The sequence below is a fragment of the Ochotona curzoniae genome, unplaced genomic scaffold (assembly GCF_017591425.1).
Source record: "Ochotona curzoniae isolate NIBS_2020 unplaced genomic scaffold, NIBS_Ocur_1.0 contig_1071, whole genome shotgun sequence".
In the NCBI taxonomy this organism is placed as follows: Eukaryota; Metazoa; Chordata; class Mammalia; order Lagomorpha; family Ochotonidae; genus Ochotona; species Ochotona curzoniae.
The window spans coordinates 3,392,506-3,413,753 of record NW_024464939.1 but is presented as its reverse complement, the minus strand read 5'-3'; the positions used below and the strand labels follow the sequence as shown (position 1 = coordinate 3,413,753).

Sequence of the window (21,248 nt, the reverse complement as noted above, 5' to 3'; positions counted from 1 at the left end):
TAAACTAACTGTGATTTGTAATGGCTTTTAAGAAAAGTTAGTCTAACCTTAACTTCTAACTGTGGTAAGATTCCTTAAAACATTTAAATTCTTTTCTCTTTTGTGTTACTTGAGTTTTGAAAAAAATCTATTGCATTCCATCTTATATGAAATGTTTGAAAATAAATTATTTTTCATGTGCCTTCTTTTAGAGTAATGCCAGATTTTAAATAGATGTGTTTCAGAACAGAATACAATAAATTGTACTGAAAATATAATGTAGTTGGTGATAATTACCTTCTTTGTTAATCCATGTTTCTTTTTTGTATAATATGATTATTTTTAATATGATTTATATTTTATGTTTATTTTTTATAATATGATATTTTTTGTATATATGATTATTTTGATAACATAGTTGATTAGGGCATAATGGGTCAAGGGTTACAGGAATGTGGGTAAGAGCAATTTTTCCACACTAATACCATTTTTTTTTCTGTTTCTGGGGTAAGGGAAAAAACAAGGGGAGAAGCCCCATCCAACCTCCCACCCATCTCAAGTCCCTGGTGTGGGGCATGCTCCGAGGGTCCTGCTCATGCAGTTTTGATAATTCAACAGTTCTGAATTGCTGCCAATCTCACCGTTCCACGCATGATGAAATCTCTTCAAAATCCACGGGCTGACATAGTTTCTTCATGGTTGGGGATTCCGAGATTAGCAGTTCAGTTGGAAGGATCTCCAGAGAATCCCCAGACCTGATTCTTGTGTGTGCTTGTCAGTACAGGGTCTGGACCCATCCGTCACCCCAATCAGCTCATGCACATGCTGGTGGTTGCAATTGCTGGGTCAGTTCTATTTTCAACCCTGTCTTCCATGTGAACCGATGGTTGTTGCAGTACAGCCCGATCCTGGCAACTTAATACTCGGCCCTCCCGCAAACCAGTGGGAGACACACCCTAGTTGGGGCGACTCCCAAAACCCCTCACCAGGCCTGTCCCCTACCCTGGTTCCCATGCTTGCCACTATGTACCAACTCTTGTTCTGTCTATCCAACGTCCCGTTTAGTTCTCATACATGTCAATGCGCGTTGACCTATTGTGCAACCCAGCCTGCTTACTATCCACCCCACACACATACTGGCAGGTGCTATTCTGTCTAGCCACCCCTGTCCCTGTTCTGTTTTTATGCTCTCCAGGGGGAGTGGTAACCCAAGAGGGAGGTGCTCACTGTTTCCCTCCTAAGCCACTCCCACTACCAGATCATGCACTCTCCAGGTGGTTCTGGAGTTTAACTTGACAGAATTAGCTCCCAGTGCCTGCCTCTACTAATTGATGCTGCCGCAAAGCCCAACCAACCCTCACCCACTCTATAATTTATGCTTGCAACAGTCAGAGCAGTCAGCTGAGCCTGGCTTTTCCCTGATTCAGCTCACATGAGGCGCATAGGAGTTATAGCCCTGCCTGGTCTGGTCTGTCCCCATCCCAACTGATGCTCTCCAGTGGGAGTGGCTGTCCAGCCGTGGAGCCCACCACATCTTCCCTAGCAGCTTTGCCCCCTCCCTCCCTGGTTCTCACATGTGCTGGTTGGACGCTGCAGCCCAGTCTGGTACGGCCTATCTTACCTTGGCTTTTGGTAATGTGCACTGGTATGTATTGCGACCATGCCTGGCCCAACCCACACTTCGTTCTCCTGCTTGGATTCGCCAGTGGGTGATGTGAACTGATTCAGGCTGGTCTGCCTCCACATGTGCCAAATGTATGCTGGTGGGTATCTTTCTCTTGCGTGGTCTGGGTTGCTGCCTATCGTGGTTCTTGTGCTTCGTGTTCTTGAATTCCTTGAACTCTGTATTATGTGTTTCTCGTTGTTGATAAGAAGCATTATAACAAGTGTTTTGAATTCTCTATCTCCCATTTCGTTGATGTCTTCCTCAGTGAACTCTGAGCTTGGCAAAGGCTTTTCGTCCTTTGCCGGAGAGTCTTCAGTAATATTGTGCCTCCGTTTTTCCTTTTGCTGTTGGCCATTGTACTTTTGGTTAGCAGAGTCTTCTCCTTGGGGCAGGTTTCTAAGCTCTGTCGTCCACAGGTCTACAGTTTGATTTTACTTATTGCAGTTGGTGCACAGCTCTTTGTTTGCAGTCACTTGTGCTACTCCCTCCAGAAAGTTCCAGGTCTGGGTTCTTATGTTAGATTTCCACCATGGTCTCCATAGTCTCAGCTCTTGTCTTACCAGTCTCCACCTCCTGTGATACCATGCTGAGCTGCACTGTTGTCTGTACAACCTTTCTCCCACTTCCAGTTGGAGCAGGTCCCAGGATTAGGGAGACACCAGGTGTCCTATATAGCTAGGCTGTGGTTGGTGCTTATCTTGCCAGAACCTGTTGCCCGTTAGGTACAAGAGTAATTTCTTTTTAAAAATATTTATTTTTGTTGGAAAGCATTATGTACAGAGAGAAGGAGATGCAGAAAGATCTTTCATCTGCTGATTCACTCCCCAAGTGGCCACAATGGCAAGAGCTAAGCCATCCAACACATGGATCCAGGAGTTTTTTCTGGGTGCCCCAGGCCAGTGCAGGGTCCCAAGGCTTTGGGTCATCCTTTCCTGCTTTCTCAGGCTGCGGGCAGGAAGGTAGATCAGAAGTGGAGCAATCGGGGCAAAAACCTTCTCACATGGGATTCCAGCAATTGTAAAGCTAGGATTTAGCCACCAGGCCACTGTACCGCACCTCAAGAGTAATTTCTTTAAAATTTTTTCTTTAATTTATTTGAGAGAGAGGTAGAGCTCAAGGTTAGGATATTCTTTATTCTGGTTCACTCCCTGTGTGGCTGAAGCAGCTAGGGCAGTGCTTGCCCAAAGCCAGGAGGCTGGAACTCCATCCTGGTCTCCCATGTGGGTGACATGGTTCCAAGTACTTGGGCCATTAGCTGCTGGTTTCTCATGTGTATTTAGAAGCAAATTGGATTGGAATTAGGAACAACCAGTAGCTGAACTAGCATTTATGTGATTTGGTTTGCTGGCTAGAGGCTTGCCTTGCTGCCCCACAACACTAGACCCCAAAAGAGTAATTAAAAAAAAAAAAAACAGAACCTAATGGCATATTAAAAAAAAAAGAGATTTGTTTATTTTACCTCAAAGAACCGAACAGTTGGAGAGAATCCTGTGTCTGTTGGCTCACTCCCCATTTGCTGCGATGGTTGGAGCTGGGCCTGTCTGAAGCTGAGAGCCAGGAGCTGCTTCGTGGTACTTCACGTGGTTGCTGGGGCCCAAGGCCTGGGGTCATCCCCACTGACCTCCCAGGTCACAAGGAGAGCTGTATTAGAAGTGGAACAGCTGACAACTTGAACCAGAGTCCCCATGGGATGCAGGTATCACAGGTGGGGGCCTAGCTTGCTATGCCACTGCTCCATTCCCCACAGGATTTTAATTTTATATTAATTTATCTATTTTTTTTATTGGAAAGGCGGATATACAGAGAGGAGAGACAGAGAGGAAGATTTCAAGTAAAAATATATTTGCTTAAATGATGTATTCCTTAACACCATTATTTCAATTTGATTAATGACATTTCACCACTATCCATTCACTCCCCAAGTAAAGCGCAACGGCCGATGCTATGCCGATCCAAAGCCAGGAGCCTCTTCCGGGTCTCCCACGCGGGTGCAGGGTCCCAAAGCTTTGACTGCTTTCCCGGGCCACAGGCAGGGAGCTGGATGGGAAGTGGGCTGCTGGGATAGAACCGGCGCCCATATGGGATCCCAGGCGTGCAAGGTGAGGACCTTAACCATTGCGCCACCGCGCCGGGCACGATTTATCTATTTTTAAAGATGTCTTTATTTTTATTGCAAAGAGATATACAGAGAGGAGGAGAGACAGAGAGAAAGATCTTCCGTCTGATGATGATTCTCTCCCCAAGTGGACGCAATGGTTGGACCTAAGCCAATCTGAAGCCAGGAGCCAGGAGCTTCTTTCTGGCCTCCCACGCGGGTGCAGGGTCCCAAGGCTTTTGGCTGTCCTGTGCTGCTTTCCCAGGCCACAAGCAGGGAGCTGGATGGAAAGCAGGACTGCTGGGATTAGAACCAGTGGTCCATATGGGATCCTGGTATGTTGAAGTCGAGGACTTTAGCTGCTACACTATCGTGCCAGGCCCAGAATTTTCATTATTGTCTTTTATTCTAATGAGATTTTTGTTTCTGGAATGAATGCTGATAGAGGAATTAAGATATAACCGTCATTCTTGTTAGACCCTGGGTGTTACATTCTGGGATATTTTTCCTAGCCCTTTTGGTGAAGACATTTTTGTCTTTTTCTCAGGGCAATCTTAAACTATTGAAAAAGAAATTGTGTTTTTCTTTTGGGTAACCTAGTAAACAGAAGAACAAATTTTAAATATGAAGAAAGATGGGCCAGGCATGATGGTTTAGTGGATAAACCCTCTGCTTGCATGTGCTGGGATCCCCAGTGGGCTCCAATTTGTGTTCCAACCTCTCTGCTTCCTGTCCAGCTCCCTGCTTGTGGCCTGGGAAAGCCGTAGCAGATGGCACAAAGCCTTGGGACCCTGCACCCGCGTGGGAGACCCGGAAGAAGCTCCTGGCTCCTGGCTTTGAATTGGTTGAGCTCCTGCCATTGTGGCCATTGGGGCAGTGAACCTGTGGATAGAAGATCTGCCGCTCCTTCTTTATGTAACTTTGCCTTTCTAATAAATAAAATAAATTAAAAAATGTGGAAAGATGTGTCAGTCTTTAATGTGCAGCTACTGCTACTAATAGAGACAATACAAAAAGAAAATATAAAATTGTCCAAAGTTGCATATACTCTGCAAAATTTTTCAACGGTCAAAACTATAGTTTTTGTTAATTCTAAGAACCATAAAGACTTCTCTGGAAAAGTCAAAGCTTGCTGTAACAACAAATATAATCAATGCATGACAACTGCTAATTAAATATCTGGTAAGTTTTCTTGACTGATAATAATGGATTCATATAATTTTAATTATGTTTGCTTATGTAAATTTTGAGTCATCAAAGCTGCATTGATAAAATTTATTGATTCTGAAAGAAGTCATTGACAAAGAGGAGGTTGGTGTACTAAACCTTTGTCATAAAGTTTACTTTTTAAAGGTAATTGATCTCTAAAGGTAGCAAAAAAATTTTTTTTAATTTATTTATTTATTGGAAAGTCAGATATACAGAGAGGAGGAGAGACAGGAGGAGAGACAGACAGGAAGATCTTCCATCCTATGATTCACTCCCCAAGTGAGCGCAACAGCTGATGCTATGCCGATCTGAAGGAACTTCTTCCGGGTAGCCCACATGAGTGCAGGGTCCCAAAGCATTAGGCCATGCTCGACTGCTTTCCCAGGCCACAAGCAGGGAGCTGAATGGGAAGTGGAGCTGCCGGGGTTAGAACCGGCGCCCATATGGGATCCTGGCGTGTTCAAGCCTCTAGGCCACTCCGCCAGGCCCAAGGTAGCAAATTTTTAAGGTTAAAGTAAAGTGGACAGTAATGGAAATGAGTTTAGAGTTACGTTCTAAAGATAATTTTATAGTAAATATTTGCATAAAGTTAAAATGTTCATAAAGTCCAGGTGACAGTTGTGGAAAGTACCTCTCATTCTGGGAATAAAGTGATTAAAAAATGTCAGTTCAGACTGTTTCCTGCAGAACTTCTTAATTTAGTAAGAACAACACATTATTTATTGCACAGCTGTTTGGGTGATTTAGGCTGATGTGGCAGCCATGGAAATTTTACGTACACAGTGAGTGAGTAGAAGTTAATATAGGTAAATGTGTTCGGTAAGCAAATGAAAGGCCCCATGGGGGCTAGTATTGTGCACAGCACTTTAAGCTGCCACTTGAAGGCTGGCATCTCATATCATAGTCTGCTTCAAACCCTGGCTGCTCTGTGTCCTATCCAGCTTCCTCTAAAACGCCCAAGAAAACGGAAGATGCCAAGTGTTTGGGCCCCTGAACCTACCAGATAGTGTTTCTGGCTTTGGCTTGGCCCAGAATCTGGCTGTTTGCTCTTTCTGTATCTCTTCCACTCTCCTTTCCCTGAAACCAGCCAACCAGTAATCAATAATCTTTACAAAAGAAAAGCTGTATGGCATGTGTTCTTAAGAAGTTAAGACTAGTGCTTTTTAGGAAGGAGGGATATGTGGTCAGATTTATATTTTAAAATAGGCAGCTGTAATAAATGTGGCACGGAGTTTTAAGGGATGGAGATGACAAAAGATCTCTGTATTGTCAGGAAAGATTCTGAGAAAACACAGAAATGTGAATCAGAGATAATTAGAAGAAAAAGAGATCATTAAGACAGCAGAAAGTACCACAGTTGAGAAAGTAGAATGCATCAAAAATAATTCCTCAAAGAACTGTAATTTTTGCAGTTTTGCTAAGTTCGAGATATTTGTTAGGCGTTCATGTACAAATGTCTTGGAGGCATTTTGTTACACAGATGAATGATTTTGTACTTTTTTCTTTAATTTTGGTAAGATTTATTAATATAATTTTTATGCCTTTCTCAATTTTAAGTGATATTTTGAAATTCTGGTTGAGAGTATGGTAAAGACTAGACCCTGGGTAATATGTCACTGAATGAATTTTGAAGAGTTTCTTGTCAGAGTAAGAATATAGTGAAAAGCAACAATGCTTTTATTCTCATGTAATAAGATAATTTAAGTCATGTGAAATGAGGGAGTAAAAACACAAGGGAAATGAAAATGTATTAAAATGTCATTAATCAAATTGAAATAATGGTGTTAAGGAATACATCATTTAAGCAAATATATTTTTACTTGAAAGGCAAAGTTACAGAGTGAAGCAGAGAAGAAGAGGGATTTCTCCTCTGCGTGTTCACTCCCCAGTTGGCTGCGATGGTCAGACCTGAGCACATTTGAAGGCAGGAGCCAGGAGCTTCTTCAGGGTTTCCCATATGGGTGCAGGGGCCAAGGACTTGAGCCATTTCTGCTGCTTTCCTCAGCCATAAGCAGAGAGCCAGGACTCAAACTGGTATCCACATAGAATGCTGGAGCTGCCAGCCTACTACACCATTGCACTGACCTCAAGATACACAATTTCTAACAATTAAATTGGTAAATTTGTTCATTAAGCACAAAATCTTCATATGTGCTTTATTTATTATAGTCAAAAGCTAGAAACAAATGCCACTATTTCGTATGACAAAAAGGAACAAAACGTTGAGACTTGGGGTAGGTTTGAGATATCTTGTCAAATGAGAGAATCTGACCTTGAGGGGCTGTATATTGCATGTTTCTGTTTGATGTTCTCCAAAAGACATAAGTATGCTCAAGGAAAACATGTTCCTGGCTTCTGGAGTTTCTGGGTAGGGAGATGATCTGATTATAAAGTAATAGTGTAAGAATGTATTTTGGAGGTAATGGAGCTATTCTAGAACCTGATTTTGGTAGTAGTTGCATGGATTTTCACATATTTTAGACTTTGTAAAACTACAGCAAGAGAAAATGTAAGCTTACTGTATGAAATTATGAACATATTTATAGTTAGGAAAAACTGATAAAGATGATCTATTGTGTTGATAAAGGTAGACTGAAGTGGATATTCTCTTGATGGATAGGAATATCATTGGCACAATATTTTCTCAGGCAAGTTTGTCAGGTTAGCATGTACGTCAAGAAGTTTGTGCAAAGTAGAATTCAGAAGTAATTTTACTTTGGTACACATCTTTTTTGAAATAATGCATATTAGAGGTTTTCAAAATGTTCATAAAAATTATGTTAAGAAAAAGTACATAAGTTTCAAAAATGTTTTGCACCAAAGTAAGCTTACATTTAATTTCACTTACCACAAGCTTTTTGACATATCTTCATATTGCTGAAATACAGTCTAGACTCTGTAGATCCATGAGTGCCTCTAAAGGACGTATAAATGATCTCAGTTCTTATAATGACAGTTGATTTTCAGGCTTTTGGGAGTTTGATGTACCTGGCTTAAAAATGTACAATTTGTGTGTATGTATGCATGTTGTATGTGTATGTGCACGCATGTATGCATGTGTATGTGCACATGTGTGTGTGTATCAGGGTAGTATTCATGATACCCAAGTGTCCAGCAAGCATCCATCAGTGAAATGGATAAAAAATGGTGGTATATGCGAAGGATATTGAAGAATTTAAAGAGGCATTGGTGCTGTATTGTGCAGGCTAAGCCTCTACCTGTGGCACCAGAATCTAGTATGGGTACTGATTTGAGTTCTGGCTGCTCCAGTTCTGACCCAGTTCTCTGCTTGTGGACTTGGAAGGCACTGGAGGAGGGCCCAGATCCTTGGGCCCACATGGAAGACCTGAAAAGAAGCTCCTGACTCCTGGATGCTGACAATCCCAGCTCCCATTGTGGCCATTTGGGGAGAGAACCAGTGGATAGAACTCCCTTTGTCTCTCCTTCTTTCTGTGTAATTTTGCCTTTAAAAAATGAGTAAACTTGTCTTTTAATATATGTTCCATGATTTTTTGAGACTATTCTCATTAAGGGGAAGAGGAAATCCTGTATTTAGTGATGACTTGGTGCATTTGGAAGATGGAACTAAGTGAAATGAGACTAGAAAACAGTTACTCTGATCTCTCTTGTATGGAGAGCTTAAAACCAGCTAAGTTAGTAGAAGCAGAGTAGAGTGGTAGTTGCCAGGAGGAGGTGGGTTGAGGAGAGGGAGATGATAATCAAAGGATGCAGAATTTCAGTTAGGAGGAAGAGATTAGTGCGTGTTGACTATAGTTAACTATGTTTAATGCATTTGAAAAATGCTGTGAAATGACTTTCAATGTTCTCGGCACAGAAAGTGAAAATGCATATGTTAATAGAAATTCGTTTGATTTTACCATTTCGAATTGAATACATAGATCACAACAATATGTTGGTAACTGCTTGGGTGAATGGGATAGGATTCAGGATTTGTGATGAGCTTTTCACATGTCCACAGGGTGTTGTCATCTGTTGAGCTGCCTCTTTCAGGATGGGTGACACTGCAAAGGGATTGCTTCCAGAGCCCAAGAATACTCCTGTCTTCATCAGCTGCCGTTGCTAGGTTGATTTCCCACCCCTCTGACACTGTTGTTTGCCTGGTGTAGTCAGGGTGCGAAGGAGCTGACTCCGTGTTCACAGGCATGCCTGTGCTGCCTGGAGGAATATGCTCTGTAGGAAACGGTTGTGTTCCAGAGGTGTGGGCCTTGCTGGGTGCTGACTCTGTGCTGGCAGGGGTAAGACTGCTCTGCAGGAAGCAGTCGGTGCTCCTAGAAGCATAGGCCTTGTTGTGTGCTGGTCTTGTGTATTGAAGTCAGGAGACCCACAGAAGATGTTCCCTAGGTTGATTTCCCCCAGTTGACAGGCATGTTGCCTCATATTCAATCTTGAACATTCTTCACTGTGTTTGTCAAAGGCAATATTTACTGGTTGAAAAATGGGGAGGAATATTATTCATTTGACCATGTTTTTCTAAAAGCCATTTTCATGATGGTGATGATTATTTCGGAACCCACTTATGTTTTTATTTCAGTTACTACTGATAAGTAATACATTTGAGGAAATAAAAGTATCTGAAATTGAAAGCAAAATAATCATTAGAATCAAGAAATATTTAAAGTAGGGAAAAAACACATGAAAGAAACCAAGTTTTCTTCAGAGATATCTGTAACCTCCTTTTTCACTGATCACATCAACGTTAATTCAATCATTTGTCAAACAGGATTTTAGATATCTTTCTGTACTTGTAGATATTGAAATAATATCTTTCATTTCCAGTGTTTTAAAATGTGTGTAGTGATTGTCAGTTGTTTGTTTTAATTGTGTTTTTATGGTGTCGTGACTGATGACGAGCCATTTGCATTGCCTCTAACATTTGGATTTGTTAATTTCCAAATGCTAACAAATGCAATGAGTATTTTTTCATATTGTTTCTCAATACAGTCTGATTTTCTTGTGCCTCCTTTTTTTCATTTGAACGAGCTTGCTGTTCAGACATCGACTTCATCTTTATAAATTGGTTTTAATTTTATTTTTCATTCTAGTTGCTCCAGCTGCTAAAGAAACAATAGTGTGTAAGAGACAAGAAGAGGAGTCGTCTGGAAGCCTCATTAAATATTTCAGTGTTGTTTGGTGTAAGGCTTCAAAGAAAAAGCACAAGAAGTGGGAAGGTGATGCTGTCCTTATTGTAAAAGGAAGATCATTCACGTTAAAAGATTTAGAAGGCAAAGACATTGGGAAAGGTATATGATATTACCTCACACTTATTATTGCACTAGTATTAGTGAAGTCTCTGATTTTAAAGTTAAAAAACAATTAGATTTTGTAAAGGGTCAGATTCAAAAGCTTTTAGATTGACTTTGATTGTTTCAGCCAAGCATGATATGGAAAATTATCTCATGGTGAGTGGGCATTGTGGCACAGTAGGGTAAGTTCCTGCTTGGAATTCTGGCATCCCAAATTGGAGTGCCTGGATTGAGTCCTGACTCCTCTGCTTTCAGTTCAGCTTCCTGCTAGTACTTCAGTCCCTGACACCCACAGAGGAGAGCTGGATGGAATCCTTGGTTCCTGACTTTGCCTGGTTCAGCCCCAGCTGTTACAGGCATTTGGAAAATGAAGTTATAGATGGAATATCTTGCTTTATCCCCATCACTCTGCCTTTCCTATAAGTAAATCTGTTGAGAAACATAATTTTATAATGATTAGTGACTGACAATCTTAGGGCCTATGTTAGCACATTGTCACTAATATTATTTTGTGGTCTCATTTTCTCTATGGTTGGCTAAGTATGTACAGTCATTTTGATATTTTCCTGAGATTAGTGCTTGTGTTGGTGTACTCTCTTCTTTTTTCTTTGTAGAATAATAAGTATAAACATTTAAAAAGATATTGCTACCAGGAATTGATTGAAATTTAGTTTCAGTGCTTCTTGATAAAGTTTTTAAAAATAAAACAGGGAGATATTGGTTCCACTTAACTTAGATGAACAGAATTGGAGTTTATTATTATACCTATGCTAACATAAATTAACCTACAATTTGAAAATGTCTGATATCAACCCCCTCTTTTGTTTTTAATGAAAGTGAGTGAAGCAGAGAGAGATTCCATTCATTGGATCACTTCTCAAATGACTACACTGGCAGGGCAAGGAAGCCAGGAGCCTGCATTTGCCGCTGGGGCTCCCACACTGATGCAGGAACCCAAGGACTTGGGTCATCTTCTTTTGCTTTCCCAGGTGCATTGGCAGGGAGCTGGATCAGGGGTGTAACAGCTAGGGTTTTGACCAACAAATTCTGTTTTTTCTTTTTTTTTTTGGCAGTTTTTATTCAATTTTGAGTGTGACCTACAAGAGAATCTTTTCTGTTTCATTCATTTACTTAAAAATATGGTTTGTAGCTTTTAGCAGCTGTATGTGCTACATAATATGCTAGCAATAAAAATTCAAACATGAGCCTAAGTTACAGTTTGATGGGAACAAGGTAATGTCATTGATAACTAGGATCCAGTAAGCTAGATAATTGTTTCAATGAGAATTTTTATTTTAGTACAGTAGGATTGTAAAGGACCATCTGAGACTTCCTAGGAGACTAGGGTAAGCTCGACCAGAGTTACTGTCTAATACTTTGGAAGGTGGTGGAAACAATGGTATGTGTCCTTTTGAACTGTGTCATGAAAAATAAAAATAGAAACAGATACACACACACATGGCAGGAAGGCAGCATGTGTAAGAGCATGTACCAAAGCACACATGCTAATAGAAATCAAGCTAGTTAACCATCTCAGGAATGTAATGATCATGAAGGACAGTGAAAAGGTGGAAAGAGATGAGATCAAATTATCTGCAAAGGAACATTTTACTTACTATAAGAATATAGAGCAACTACTGTGGGCGAAGTGTTATGCTCACTGATTAGAGGAATTAAAAAGAAAGCTGTCAAGTTCACAGTCTGTGTTTTTGATTTCGGTAAATTTCTGCTAGAGTTTTGGAGAATTTATTCATGCGGTGATGTTACTTTTTGAGTGAACTTATATTCTAAAGGCAACTAGAGAGGCACATTTCTCATGACAGCACTCAGTAAACGTCTATGTAACTAATAGTGTCTCTTGGTAGTATAAAATACCCAGCTGTTTGTTGGAGAGCTGGAACTTGGGCTGTTTTAAGGTTGTTGTCTCCTGGGGAACAGTGTAGCACTGGTTTATAGTTAGCAGTTCGATTTTTTTTTTAAGATTTATTTTTATTGTAAAGTCAGATATACAGAGAGGAGGAGAGACAGACAAGAAGATCTTCCATCCGAGGTTCACTCCCCAAGTGAGTGCAATGGCTGATGCTGTCCGATCCAAAGCCAGGATCCCAAGAGCTCTTTCAGGTCTCCCACGCAGGTGCAGGGACCCAAGGCTTTGGGCCATCCTTGACTGCTTTCCCAGGCCACAAGTAGGGAGCTGGATGGGAAGTGGAGTTGCTAGGGTTAGAACTGGCACCCATATGGGATCCCGGCGTGTGCAAGGCGAGGACTTTAGCCACTAGGCCACGGCGCTGGGCCCACCAGTTGCTTTTGTTGCCAGTCAGTTCTCCTTCATATTTCCAAGTGTAAGTATTTCTGAGTGGAAATAGAAGATAGTGTTTTCAGGTTTCTTTACAAGAAAGTAGGGCTCGTGTAGATTCTCATACTCTGTAGTTGGCTTAATTTTGCCAGACAAGAGGTTATAAAACAGTAGAGTGCATTCAATAAAGAAAAACTGTCTCTAAAGTATATCTAATTTTTACAGCTACATTATTATTTTTTCTGAATTTTAGTTATATTCTTTTTAAAAAAAATCCTGAATTGTAAATTGTTTTCATTCTGGCTAATGGGTTAAACAAGATTCTTTACATTCAAAGTGATTCTTATACTGCATAGACCTGGGTAGGTGACAGTGATATTATTAAGTCATCTCATAGTTTTCTTTGTTTTGTTTCCCCCTCCTCCACTTCCTCAACTGAAAGGCATTGGATATAAATTCAAAGAATTTGAAAACATTGAAGAGGGTCAGACACTGATGCTCGGCGGGAAAGAAGTAGAGGTCATGGGTGTGATCTCTCCGGATGACTTCAATAGTGGCAGGTGCTTTCAGCTTGGAGGGGGAAGTGCTGATGTCCCAAGTACTTCTCAGACTGCCCGCAAGTGTTTCTCCAATCCCTTTAAAGGTGTCTGTAAACCAAGTTCAAAAGAAAATAGACGGAGTGATTTCCAGAAGTGTAAACCACGTCATAACCCTTACACACCAAGTAAGATTTTAAAGATAATTTCAGTGTTTCTTCTGATTTAATGTCACAACTTATCTGTTAATTTGAAGTTTAAATATTGTTTTAAACTTTTCAGCTGAAATGTATATTAGGTCCAACATATAGAGCAATATTGAAGTCAAGTAACAATAGAATTTGGGAATCATTTCATGTGGAAATACATAATTTAAGGAATACAGTAAGCAAAACACTATATTAGGCAAGTATAAATCATTGGTATATGCATACATGTAATTTTGAATAATATTTACATTATTAAGTAAAAAATCATTATGTTTGTGAATCAGGATTTTGATTTATAGTTCTGATTTGAAGACTTTACGCCTTGATTACACATTTGTTAATATTTTGAATGGTGAGGAATCATGTAAAGAATTCAGATGTTACATGTGAAAGTTCAGTTCAGTCACACTGATGAATTTTATCTACTGGTTCACTCCCCAAGTGTCCGCAATGGCTGGAGTTGAGCCTACCTGAAGCCAGGAGCCAGGAGCTTCTTCCAGGTCTCACACATGGGTGCAGAGTCCCAAGGCTTTGGGTTGTCCTCGACTGCTTTCTCAGGCCACAGGCAGTGAGCTGGGTGGGAAGTGGAGCAGCTGGGTCATGAACTGGCACCCATATGGGATCCTGGCTTGTGTAAGGCAAAGAATTTAGCCACTAGGCTACCACAATGTAAGCATTGTCCTTTTCAAAAGTAAACAAGAGTGTAACCATTGGTTGGAAACTCACCGAGTTCCTTTGCTTTCCTTCAGGGTTATAGAGAAAGATCAAGGACTGAATTTTCCATTTTTACTTCCTATATCCTTATCTTACAAAAATTGACATCCATGATGAAAGTTCCTTTAGTTAATTCAGAAACCTAGAACAGTCCACAGAACTTATCCTATGAGTAATTGCAAATGGCAAACATGACCAAACTCCAATTGTTGTTGCTGTATATTACCATGTTGATATTTATTTATTGGTACATATATGTTTTTATCTTCCCTTTTCTTTGTCCTTTTGGCTTGTTTCTTATCTGACTAATTTTTTTTTGAGACTTTTTATTTTTATTGGAAAAGCCGGTTTACAGAGAAAAGGGGAGACAGAGAGAGAAAGATCTTCCAATCGCTGATTTATTCTCCAAGTGGCCGCAACGGCCAGAGCTGAACCAATCCAAAGCAACATGATTAGCACTGAAAAATAGGAGCCAGGAGCTTCTTCTAGATCTCCCACATGGTTGCAGGGTCCCAAGTATCCAGGCCATTCTCTACTGCTTTCCCAGGCTGTAAGCAGGGAGCAGAATGGGAAGTGGAACAGCCAGGACATGAACTGGTGCCCAAGTGAAATGTGGTGCCCAAGTGAAATGTGCAGGTGGAGGATTAGCCAGTTGATAAGCCTTTTTCTGGCCTGATTAGCTTCAGTTTTTTATCATGATGTAGACTTCACAAGTATAATTCCAAATCTGACATTAGGTTTATTAATCGAGACTTTCCTTCTAGTAATTTTGATGTTACTATCTTTTGGGTAATGTTTTAGTAAATATTTTATATTTATTTAGCATTTTAAAAAATTACATTATTTTTCAGTGTTACTCATGTTGCTTTGCTCAATTGACTTTAAGCAAATAATAGTGCCTTAGTGGAAAATGTATATTTTCTCAATCGGATTAATAGGAATAGAGTCAATATTAGTCTGCACAGAGCCCGGCGCGATGGCGCGGTGGTTAAGGTCCTCGCCTTGCATGCCTGGGATCTCATATGGGCGCCGGTTCAAATCCCGACAGCCCCGCTTCCCATCCAGCTCCCTGCCTGTGGCCTGGGAAAGCAGTCGAGGACGGCCCAAAGCCTTGGGACCCTCTACCTGCGTGGGAGACCCGGAAGAGGCTCCTGGCTTTGGATCGGCATAGCATCAGCCGTTGTGCTCACTTGGGGAGTGAATCATAGGATGGAAGATCTTCCTCTCTGTCTCTCCTCTCTGTATATCCACCTTTCCAATAATAAAAAAAAAAAATATTAGTCTGCACAGGACTGAAAATAGAAGGAGTCTTTTCTGTTAAGTTTGTGGAACCTTCACAGAATAAAGAGCTGTGAGCATTGTCAAATGTACCTTGGAAAGATTCCAGCCTGTGCTTTAGTTGGAAATAGTTCTTTTTACTCTGAATGCCGAACTGTTGGATGCTGTGATTTACATATTCTTTATTAGAAATTGGTTAATTACAGTGTTTCCAGAGCGTTTCTATTTTATTTATGTATTTATTGGTAAAGTTTATTTAAAAGGCGTACAAACCACAAAAACACAGTGAGAGAGAGGCCAGAGAGGGGAAAGGTGGGAGAGAAATGTTTCTTCTTTGATATATATTGTGTCATGAGAAGAGTCAGGGCATCAGCCCCATTACAAATCAGGAGCCAGGAGTTTCTTTGGAGTCTCCCAAGTTTGTGTAGGGTCCCGAGAATTGGGCCATCCTCTGTTGCTTTCTTAGCCATTAACAGGGTGCTGGGTGGAAAGTAGAGCAACCGGGGCACAAATTGATTTCTGTATGGGATGCTGGGACTTGCAGGTGGATGCTTAGTCTGTTGAGCCACTGTGTCAGCCTCTGGACAATCTTTGTAATTGCATGAAGTCCTCCATCAGTCAGGAGTGTGATTTTCTGTTTTATTTCTTTGCTTAGTAGTGGTATCAATACCTTTTATACAGTGCTATCTTAAAAGTAATGGAAACAAGGTAAGGTAGTTGCTGACAAAGCGAAATTATATTTATAATTGTCCTGTTGCTTTTTCTTCTTTAAAGATTCCCTTGTTATGCCGCAGCCAGACAAGAACCATCAGTGGATGTTCAATAAAAACTGTTTCCCGCTTGTGGATGTAGTGATAGATCCTCATCTTGTGTCTCATCTTCGACCACATCAGAAAGAAGGAATTATATTTCTTTATGAATGTGTAATGGGAATGAGGTAGAAAAATAAATCAATCATTCTGTGCCATCTAGGTTTTGATTTAATGTGTAATGTTGATTTTCTTAGAGCCTGATACAATGGATCTTGAGAGTACACCATGAATCTTAGTTGTTGGCAAAGGTGAATGATATTTAATGTGGGCCTCAGTTCCAAAAAAAATGGATAGTGGGTGTCATGTGCCTTTGAGAATTCTTGCTAGGAGGTTTTGATACAGATGTCAGAGCCACAGAACCATGTTTCTTACTTTACAAGTAGCTTGTAAAGTATGTAAATAGATAAATATAGTCATCTTTAATGTGTGGCAATAGTTCACTATTAGGATAATAAACAGTTATATGAATAAGTGGAAGGTGCCTTTAATTCTGCGAATAAGAATTTTGGAGAAAAATCTTCTGTCTTACTGTTACTTCTACAAAAAGAAAGATGTGTCTCTCCCTTTTAAACTGAGTTTTATGATAACAAGTTGGTATATTTCCTTGTCTTTTTCCTGAACTTTTTCTCTTTATTTTGCTGCATTTTAAAATGCATAGGCCTTTCAAAAATGATTTTATTTCATTTATTTGGAAGGCAGAATTACAGAGAGGGAAGAGCAGTGGGGAGAGATAGGGAAAGAGGAAGAGAGAAAGAATCTCTCATCTGCTGACCAGGTTGAAGCCAGGAGCCAGAAGCTTCATCTGTATCTCCTTCCTTGGTGTGGGGGCCCAAGTGTTTGGGCCAACCTCTGCTGCTTTTCCAGGAACATTACCAGGGAGCTGGATCTAGAAATGGAGCAGCTAAGACTTAGAATCAGCACCTATATGGGCTACCAGCATCAAAGGTTGTGGTTTGACAATGCCAACCATGATCTTTGACCTTTTTTTTCCTAAGATTTATTTTTTTTTATTATTTATTTTTGAAAAAGCAGATTTACAGAAAGGAGAGACAGAGCTTCTATCTGCTGGCTCACTCCCCACAATGGCTGCAACGGTCAGAGCAGAGCTAATCTGAAACCTGGAGCTTCTTCCAGATCTCCCACATGGGTGCAGGGTCCCAAGGCTTTGGGCTGTCCTCGACTGCTTCTCAGGACCACAAGAAGGGAGCTGGATGGGAAGTAGAGCAACTGGGACAGGAACCGGTGCCCACATACAGAATCCCAGTGCCTTAGCTGGCAGGTGAACCAATTGAGCCATCATGCTGAGCCCTGAATTTTGATTTTTAAATTGATCGTATAATGGTTGTCAGAAATTTAGATATTTCCCCCAACTCTCAAGAATCCCTTGAATGATAAGAAGTTGTGGGAACATTTCCTCCTGGACACCTCATGTTATCTCTCAAATCTTCTTAGTAGCTGTTTTATCTCAGCCTGGGATTCATGTTTGATTTCTTTTATCCTTCTGTCCAAATCCAGTGAAATCTAAACTTTCAACTGTTTTTAACTTTCTAACACTTGATTACGTATTTTGTCTGGAGCATTTTAATGGTTTCTGACCTGAGTTTCTTCTTCTGAGGCTTCCTACATCTATTTTGGTTAAATTCACCAGGTTGTTTTCTGAAAAATAATTCTGAATAAGGCATTCCGTCCCTTAAAATTATTTGGAGACTTTCAGAACTTAGCAGTATTTCACAATCTGATTCCCCCCTCTACTGGTGTTACGTGGAACAGTTTTAATGTGGTAATTCGGTAGGTTTGATGATTTTAAAAACAGCTTTTTATGCAGCTTATTCAATAGCTGCATAAACAGAGAAGCTCTTATTGACAGGTTAATTTCTCCGATGCCTGTTGTAGCTGAGATGGGTCAGGTCAAAGCTAAGAGCCAGGAACTAAATCTGGGTTTCTCACTTGGGTGGCAAGGCCTCAGCTAGCTGAGTCATCGCCGGAATTAGCAACAGAGGCAGGACTCCAGCCCAAGCAGGGAGAGGCTTTTCTAAATGACGTGTTAACCACTCTGCCAAATAGCCACCCCATGAAACTTAATTTTAAATTATGTTAAGCTAGAAGGTCTGTAAGATAACAGGTTGTATTTTTTTTTTGCTAGATTATATGTATTAGTTGCGTATTTGATTTTTTATTTTTTTTTATTGTAAAGGAAGCCATTTCAGTTAAGAACGTCGTTTACTGCTGGAGTATCATGAATAGATCTTTTTTGTTTGTTTGTTTGAAAGGCATAGTTACAGGGAGAGAGTGAGGAAGAGACAGAGAGCTTCCATCTACTGATTTGCCCTCTAAATGAAATGGCCACAGTGGCAAGAGGTGGGCTGATGGGAAGCCAGGCGCTAAAAGCTTCTTCCAGGTCTCCGATGTAGGTGGCAGTGGCTCAGGCAGTTGAACCATCTTCTGTTTTCCCATGTCCATTATCAGGTCGCTGGATCAGAAGTGGAGTCCGAACTTGAACTGTTGCACTCATAGGATGCCAGAACTGTAGGCAACAGCTTTACTTGTCATGCCAGTGGCAGCATAAGACTCAGTACTATTTTTTTTTTTAAGGTTTTACAGTTCTTTGATGTAAATCATTAGCAGACTTACATTGATTATTGGTTCATTGCTTTTGTCCCAATCTTCTTGCATGTGATATAGACTGTTTAAGATTGAAATAATATTATAATTTACAGGTACTATTTTTCAGATTGACATCATTTCATCTTAAGTAAGGCAAACATGTGGTATCTAACCTTTTGGGATTGGTTCACTTCCCTTAGCATAATGGATTCCAGATGGGCCCATTTGGCCACAAAGAACTGCATTTCAGTTTTTTTTAATAGCTGAGTAGTATTCCATGGAGTAGATGAACCATAGCTTTTTTATCCAGTCTTCTGTTGATGGGCACTTTGGTTGCTTCCAGGTTTTTGCAATTTTTGTTTGTGCTGCTATGAACATAGGGGTGCATGTTGGTGTCTGGTGTAACAAGTGTTTTGGATATATTCCTAGAAGTGCTATTGCTGGATCGTATGGTATGCAGATTTTCAGTTGTTTGAGTGTTCTCCATACTGATCTCCATAGTGGCTGTACCAACCTGCAGTCCCACCAGCAGTGGAGTAGGGGTCCCTTTTCCCCACATCCTCGTCAGCAAGTGTTGTTGGTGTTTTTTGTATGTGAGCCATTCTTTCTGGCATTAGGTGGTACCTCATTGATGTCTTAATTTGGATTTCCTTATTGCTAGGGAACTTGAGCATTTTTTCATATGTTTGTTTGCCATTTGGGTTTGTTCCTTGGTGAAGTGTCTGCCCATTTCCCATGCCCATTTCTTGAGTGGTTTGTTTGTTTTGGTGTTTTGGTTTTTCTGGAGATCTTTGTACATTCTGGAGATTAACCCCCTATCACCTATGTAGTGTGCAAAGATCTTCTCCCATTCTGTGGGTTGCTTTTTTATTTTGTTGGTTGGTTGTTTCCTTTGCTATACGGAAGCTTCTTAGTTTGGTGTTGTCTCATTTGTTTATTTTGGTCTTGATTGCTATTGTTTTTGGTGTTTTTTTTTTTAGAAAGTTAGGGCCTACTCCTAAATCTTGCAGGGTATTTCTCACATTTTTTTCCAAAAGTTTGAAGGCTTCTGGGTGTAGGTTTAGGTCTTTTATTCATTTAGATTTTATCTTAGTGTATGATAAAAGATATGAGTTTATCTTCTTGTTTCTGCAGACTATCAACCAGTTGTCCCAACAGCATTTATTGAAGAGACCTTCCTATTTGCCTGGATTGTCGTCTGTCTTTTTGTCAAAGGTTATTTGACTGTATCTGCATGGGTTCCCTTCTGTTGCTTCTATTCTGCTCCATTGATCCTCCTCTCTATCTTTGTGCCAGTACCAGGCTGTTTTGATAACCACCACCCTATAGTATGTCCAGAGGTCCAGAATTGTGATTCCCTCTGTTAACTTCCTGTTCTTCAGGATGGTTCTAGCTATTCATGGTTTTTTGTGTTTCCAGATGAATCTTTGTATCATTTTTTCCGGTTCTATGAAAAATGTTTTGGGTAATTTGATTGGGATTGCGTTGAATGTATATACAGCTTTTGGCAGAATGAACATTTTAATTATACTGATTTTACTTATCCAGGAGCATGGAATGTTTCTCCATCTTTTGAGATCTTCCTCAATTTATTTAAGTTTTTTGTAGTTTTCTTCAACGAGGTCTCCTACATTTTTGGTTAGGTTTACTCCTAGATACTTCATATTCTTCTCTGTTGTTTTCAATGGTACCCTGCTGGTTAGATCTTTTTCCATCTTGGGGCTGTTTGCATACACTATGGCTGTTGATTTTTGTTCATTTATTTTGTACCCTGCCACTCTACCAAACTCTTGTATAGGTTTTAGCACTCTCTGTATTGAAGACTCATTACTTGTTATTGTTTAATGTTACATTATTTTTGAACTGTTTTAATGTCTAGTACTGATAAAAATTGCTCAACTATTAGTGATTAGAAACATGGTTAAATTACCCCAATGTAGATATGAAATTGAAACTTATTTCTAGTTTCTGAATTTGTATATTTATCACAAAGTAATGGATGATTCATATTCTGCCCTCTGATTTCAGATTTATGTTTTGGTAATTTAGTTGGCCATAAGTGATACAATATATGTTGGATATAATTATCCAAAGAGATGTCTTATAAGCAGCTGAGTGAAATGCTGTGATGTCATTGTCATAGTTACAGAATGTCAGTTTCTGATTTTGATTATTGTCTGGGCATAAAATATTTTCTAGCTGTATTAAAGGAAGTACAATTATTTCCAATAGAATGAATGGCAGATGTGGAGCTATTCTTGCTGATGAAATGGGTTTGGGGAAAACACTGCAATGCATTTCTCTCATCTGGACCCTTCAGTGTCAGGGGCCCTATGGAGGCAAGCCAGTCATAAAGAAGACACTAATTGTCACACCTGGAAGCCTAGTAAATAACTGGAAAAAAGAATTTCAAAAATGGCTGGGAAGTGAAAGGATCAAAATATTTGCTGTTGATCAGGTAAGAGACTTAAGAGCTTAACCTTAATCATGTTTGTTTTTGAACAGTGCTGGCACTTATTGGTATTTATAGTTGAGATTGAGGGAATAGGTCATAGGGCTCAGTGATCATAAGAATTGTGTGGGATT

General features: G+C 40.1%; 1 protein-coding gene across 1 annotated transcript in view; it reads left to right on the top strand.

Annotated features, from left to right (window-relative positions):
* Positions 1–21,248, top strand: part of RAD54B (RAD54 homolog B) — a 77,711-nt gene that overhangs the window by 36,301 nt on the left and 20,162 nt on the right. Inside the window, exons 3-6 of the mRNA XM_040993389.1 lie at positions 10,013–10,210; positions 12,952–13,233; positions 16,021–16,183; positions 20,895–21,120. Coding sequence (XP_040849323.1) covers positions 10,013–10,210; positions 12,952–13,233; positions 16,021–16,183; positions 20,895–21,120 — 869 coding nt within the window. The remainder of the gene's footprint in view (positions 1–10,012; positions 10,211–12,951; positions 13,234–16,020; positions 16,184–20,894; positions 21,121–21,248) is intronic.